The sequence below is a fragment of the Haliotis cracherodii genome, unplaced genomic scaffold (assembly GCF_022045235.1).
Source record: "Haliotis cracherodii isolate W230 unplaced genomic scaffold, xgHalCrac1.p SCAF_14, whole genome shotgun sequence".
Taxonomy (NCBI): Eukaryota; Metazoa; Mollusca; class Gastropoda; order Lepetellida; family Haliotidae; genus Haliotis; species Haliotis cracherodii.
The window spans coordinates 12676250-12682735 of NW_027266269.1; the positions used below are offsets into that span (position 1 = coordinate 12676250).

General features: G+C 38.6%; 1 protein-coding gene across 1 annotated transcript; it reads right to left on the reverse strand.

Moving 5' to 3' along the window:
• Positions 1-2483: 2483 nt before the first annotated feature.
• On the reverse strand, positions 2484-6134 carry LOC139460566 (perlucin-like). The gene is made up of 3 exons (XM_071242033.1): positions 5991-6134; positions 4538-4631; positions 2484-2710 (listed from the first exon to the last, which is right to left on the reverse strand). The coding sequence occupies exons 1-3, from the start codon at positions 6132-6134 to the stop codon at positions 2484-2486; spliced, it is 465 nt and encodes a 154-aa protein (XP_071098134.1).
• Positions 6135-6486: the final 352 nt, after the last annotated feature.

Below are 6486 nucleotides of genomic sequence, written 5' to 3' on the forward strand. Positions count from 1 at the left end.
TCCTTCGTGTTTCAGGAAGGACAAAACTAGGGTATAACGACAATATCAACACTTTTGCTGAAGTATTTTGACTGACATCTGCGACAAGTGTGGGTTTGCTTTTTGATAGTGTGGAGTTGAAAAGGGATAGATTTGTAACGTTTACAAGCTCTGTAAAAAATCAATAAAAGGCAACCGAAAGCCAATAATTTGTCAAATGAGCTGATGATGGTGAATGGGCGTGTCTGGGATATGGGAAAACATCTTAACATAATTCCAAATAAAACTAAATACCTATCACAAAATTGTGTGTTTTGATATATAGTGGTGGACAAAATGTCTGACAAAACTAACATATGTACTTTCATATTATCTCTCATTTTGAAGATAAAAAATTACCATGATGTGATCGTTGTGTGTTTGTGCAGTGGTCACATGTACCGACTATATATTCAATATAGCAGTATAAAAGATAGCTACGCGATAAAACGGAAAGAACAATGAAGAACAAAGAGTGGCTCATTTTACGATAAAACATTGTTCTATCATGACGTTAATTCTGGATATTCGAAGATGCGCTCGCAACTTGATGACGTCGTATATTGGACAACGTTATTTTTGAGAGGAGAATGTCTGGTGAGTTGTTCCCCGTAGATATAGCCGGGCAACACAAATAAAGGTGATAGCCGAACGATCGCATCCCAGAAAAGAAAGGGTACAGGTACTGTACGTGAGGATTGTGGGAATATGTGGGAAATACCCACCTGTGTATAAAATGGACTCGTCCAACATTGCCGAGGTCGGATTCTGTTGAGGGAATCATCATTATTTAAAAACGGGTAAATATTTTTAAAGCCTGTATATTCCATCGTCATCCTGTACATAATGTTGATATCTCATATAAGAGGCTGTACATAATGTTGATATCTCAAATAAGAATTAAATGGCTCGTGCTGGTTGTTTATTGTATAATAAAACACTCCCACTCGTAGATTATTACTTAAATATTCCATAGAGAAAAAAGATCAAGGCACAAAAATTGAGTATGAACCTTCGTGGAGTTGGGCTGGAGTGTTAAACTGAATGAACCTATGTTGGCATTGTTCACATTAACATACAATTTCAATTAAAAGTTTCCACATTATACAACTTTTCCATTGGAAGGGAGGCCGGTCACATGACCGCAAAACTGACGTTCATAAGCGTACGAACAACACAATTTGATATTCATACGTTTTTCAGGAGACTGTATTCTTGAAATGACATAAACACATACGAACTCCGTCCACATTCCTGGAGAAACCCCGGGGATTTCCCTTACACGAATACATACAAAAGTGTTATTTTTGATCATTTAGATATTTTAATCTTGAACAGCATAGATTTAGAAACGTCAGAGAGTTTGACTGCATGATTGTTCACGAATGTCCTCGCTTCGGTCCATCCCAGTGATCAAAACGTAGAAATGCTTATCCTAAATCGTAGTATCGACTCAATCCGTGTCTCGACAGACAGTTACCGTCTACGGCAATCTAAACATTTACCTTAGTATCGATTTTACCAGACCTTAAAATCACCTTTCAAAAATGGATCAACTGATCAATGATGACCAACACATGTAACCGCCACAGGTTCATCAACAACTTCGGAAATCTCTCCCGTCAGGTTTATCGTGTCGGCCATTTTGATGTCTTGTACTTGATGTTAATGCATTACGACGCAATGTGATTGTGACTGACTTACTGGGGTAGTTCTTAACATATCTTTCCGAGCCAATGAGTATATTCCTGTAACGCAAGATGAGCATACACACGGTTATGTCACTTTTGTTTTTCGGGAACAATATTATTCCTCGATACAGCTGGTTGTTGTGTGGCTGTCAGAGTAAATATGACGTCACAGGTATAGATCTGCATCCCTCGAGGTATGAAATAATGACATAAAAATTATAAAAAATGACTTTCACTTTGTGAGTTTATTGGAGTGTGAATTTTCGTACAAAGTGAAAATCAATTCTTAAATCAAGTGCAGAAAATCAATTACTTCTCATCCATTATGCATTTCGAGGGCATCTATGTTTAACATTATTCACCCTCTAAGGTTTAATGTTTTCATGACATATATATGGAATGTGAAGAGAATGATGCAAATTTCTTACCAAAAAAATAAATAGTCAAGGTCTGGTATTAACAGGGGTGATAAAGGGTCTACTTGATCAGGAACAATAGTAATGCTGGAGAAAATTTCAAATTTGGACCACTTGATCTTGTTTTTTTTTCATGTTCTCACAAGCAAGGTGACAACAGCCCATTCTGTAGCATAATCTCAGAGAAGCTACGACATTGGGTATCAATTCGTGTGTAAATAACTGAAAACTTGAAAAACTTTATTGAAACTAAGACAAGTACGTTTAATCTGGTCAACGGAATGGGAAAATAAATACAATCTTCAATTAGTTGACTATATTCCATTTCATTGGTCGGTAGGAGTGGCAGAGATCGTAGCTATGTTTTGACTTCTATTTCACAAATAAAGTTAGCAGTCTTGTTACAATTCTCATCATTCCATAGATAGCTTTCATATCTCTGTTTGATATCCAGACAGTGTTCAATCCCAGCACTATTATCAGGTTGGGCCTTTCTCCAGTTGCTGTAACCCATGGCCTGTTGGCCCTCCCAGAGCCATGTTCCTTCTACGTTCAGGTCGGTGGCACCAAGCCAGTAGTTAGCAGCTGCAATGAAGGAGAAGATGGATAGAGCAGATCACAAAAACACATGATAGCTTATATGTGTGTGTGTCATAAAAGTATGTGCTATTTCCTGACCCTCCTTATCTTATGAGGATATTATTTGAATATATTTGTTGTTAACAAACTACAACAGATCTTCCTGTAGAGCAGGTTGACCATACACACGCTCAAATCACCTCTCTTCTTGAAGAACTTATTTTATTCCGTGATACAGCTGGTTGTTGTATGGCTATTAGTGTTAACATAAATTTGCACGTACTAAAGAAAATTGTATATAGATCTAGGTTTACATCCTTCGAGGTAAAAGGTAGTGATATAAAAACTATAAGAATTGTCTTTCACATTGTGTGAGTTCATTGGAGTTTGAACCTTCATGGAATGAGGGGTTCCAACGTTCATACAGTTTGGCACTCCTTCTATGAAGGTTCATACTCCAATGAACTTGTTTAGAACGTGGTATTCATTATATTGGTGGGCATTTCATTTTGTGTATCTCTGACAAAATGGGAACGTGAACTTAATATGGAGTTGCAGTTGAGTTGACGTGATTGTCATGCAACAGGCAAGCCCATCATGACTGATCCTCCACCAAAGGGACAGTGCCTGCTGTCGTTCAACAAGTCTCCATGGGCTCCAGCCGCGTCTCGACAAACTCCATACCAAACGGTCCCTGTGATAACGATCTAATAGTATAGGATGCTTGACCATCCTCAATGTGATAAAACCTATTAATGAAAGTCTGTGGGACATCTGACCGCCTTTGTGGTCTGGTGGTAGAGTGTCCATCCGGAGAGCGGAAGGTCCGGGGTTCGATCCCAGACCGCTCATACCGAAAGACGCTAAAAGATGGTACTTGTTGTTACCCTGTCTGGCGCTCGGCATTAAGGGGCTATAACAAGGACTGGCTCGGAGTCAGTATACTATGTTTGAGTGGGGTATTCATGTGAAACTGCCGCATGGTATCTCAGTGAGGTAGCACTATAGATCGGCATCAGTCCGGACTAGAACAAGCAGCCACACACCTGTGGGACATCCAGATCTCCTTCGCAAAGGTGCTTGTGGCAACGGGTTGTCGCCTAACCAGACTTTCGCGTGCTGATGTTACACACATCCTTCACCTCATTGGTTACCGAATGTTCTCTGCCAGTCCACTTATAACCTAATAGTGGTAACTGATCGAGCTGACGACCAACCTTTTCGCATGGAATTCCCGCATTAGGTCAGATAGCCTTCGAGGTATGTTGAACAAGGATCGGAAATACAGTTCAGGATCATTTCAAATAGTGCTGAATGTAGCCTCGATATGAAAAGCTATGAAATTTCTTAAATACAATTTCTAAACTACATACTAACATGCCACACTATAACTGAAATACTGCTAAAAGCAATGATAAACCACTCAATTGATAACATATACATACGTACATGTATTTGCAAAGGCTTATCTGTATATGTTCAAACCATATCAAAAGAATGGTTATCACAGAAATTACACTTAAGTGAATGTGTTAGTCAGCTAAGCTTTACTTCCCCAGACTTAACACTTTCAATACAGATTAATAATGGGCGATTTCTACTTCAGGTTGGTCCATATTGATCCATAGTATGATAATACTGGTGATATATCTTGCTAGTATAGTTTCCCATAAACCACATTATCTTTAAAACACGGGATGTTATACACATTAAAAATCATCAGTAATTAATGATGAACTAAATGAACAAACTCACAACATAATACTGCCAGGGAATGTAAAGCTTTGAGATCATTCACTTATATATTGCACGTGAAATGCTGTTCTAACTCACCTCGTCCACGGCTGTATGCATAGCATCTGACAAAGTCATCTTCATCTTTGCTGGTCACTTTGGCGAGGTGACTTCCAAAGTATTGACAGTAGGACTGTAAGTATTACATTAACATTACAATGGTATTTACTTAGAACACGAAGACGTCAACATTTACACTGATACCTATACGTACATATGTCAAATCATCCAGACATCAGATGAAATGGCAGTAGGGAAATTATAGGTATAAACCAAACCTGTTTTGGCTTACTAAATCAGTAAAAAACTGAACTCAATACATGCCCTTATCTATGGGGGCTAGGTTCTTGGCAGGATAAAGCCAAAGGCTAAAAACGGCATAAAATATGGTCAGGTAAGTTCTACTTGCAGCATTTACAAACAAAAATGGTGCCTCCCTTGTCTATCGTCGATCGAATCAGATCCGTCTCTTCCTGGGGTTTGGTAGCGGCCTGTTACAAACATGCATGTAGCTAACATTGGAATCATACCTGTGCTTGCAGGTGTCTCAGGCTTCGTGTCTTTTCAGAATTTAAACCGGTTTGAAAAAAAATGCAGTACAATTTCGAAACAGAAATTTCTTTGCTTCAAATTATTTAAATAACAAACCTAGACTGACTACGGTTTTATAAAATCACCAAAGTACATTATGAAGATGTCCTGATAAAAAAAAAAACCTGCAAACACGTTTGGTTTAACATCACTATTGCTCTGAGAAAACATATGTCCAACGCAGGACAACTTTAAAACAGAAAGGCCTGTGCTAATGACCTTAATAACTAGAATAACTAGAAAGGTGTATGCAGCCCCATCCAAACCTTTTCCGCAGTCTCCACCAGAAACCCCTCAGATAAAGATACATATAACCAAATGATAAAAGAAGTAACTACTTCAATACAGCCTTTGTCATATATTTGATAAGTTCTCAGGGGATAAAGCTAATGGATTAACAAGAAACATGTCATACCATAATAAGAGGTTTGAACATAACATAAAAAGGCAGACATGCCTAAAATTTGCCATCCCAGTAAGCTTAACCTTCAAAGAAGGACTTGGGAATGAACTTAACCTTCACTATCAATTATTAGCATCCCCCCCCCCCCCCCCCCGAAAAACAGCGAAAACCCCCCCAAAACTCAACAAAAACAAAACAAGAACAAACAAAACAAACACACACCAAAAAAAACAACAAAAAAAACCAACAACTTCAGGCTGACCCGCATGATGACCTTGACCCTTGTTGCGACTGGTCAGTATGTCAAAACCAAAGTGCTGTAGGTTTTTCCCCAAGAGTTGCACTTCAATATTCAAAGTAATTTTTACAAGATAAAGTGTTAAAAATGTAACATAACAAGTTAAAAGATACCCTTCCTTAACCGAAAATTATGTAAACATATGTATAAAAATCAGCTTGTCAGAAAGTCAAGAAAAATACCTGACACTTAATTCTTACCCTTGCCTCAGCAAAGTTCGCCATTATCTTGGAGAACCAATAGCAGGATTTCTTGTGTTCCACGAATCCCAGGGGACATATCGAGTTAACTGCAGCAACTGATGCAAGTGTGAACAGCAGCACAGATGTTGTTTCGTGTCTCATAGCTTAATGCAGACAGACTGATGTTTCTGTTACAGTACAACAGCGCACTGTGTAGATGGTTCAAGTAATTCAACCTTTATATAATTCTAGAGGGAAGGTGATACGGGATACTTCATATGGTGTTGAAACGATCATCTACATGAAACAACACCTGGTGACTTAACTGCATAATGAGGTTTCAGCAGCATGCAGCATATGTTCACTCCCAAGGACATGACCCTATCCCTGTATTGCTTTTGCCCTCCAGGGATAATATGACTGACAAGCATGTATAGACTTTCATTGCCTGGGAGGCGTTAAAACTTGTCTGTGACAGTTACGCACACGCGCTGACAGAAGTTGTAGTAATGAT

Bases quoted from the DNA above. Each gene is read 5' to 3' on its own strand.
- LOC139460566 (XM_071242033.1), bottom strand. From the start codon at position 6,134: ATGAGACACGAAACAACATCTGTGCTGCTGTTCACACTTGCATCAGTT. The intron at 4,632-5,990 runs GTAAGAATTAAG...TAATACTTACAG, and splicing joins CGAACTTTGCTGAGGCAAGG to TCCTACTGTCAATACTTTGG. The intron at 2,711-4,537 runs GTGAGTTAGAAC...CCTTCATTGCAG, and splicing joins TGCATACAGCCGTGGACGAG to CTGCTAACTACTGGCTTGGT.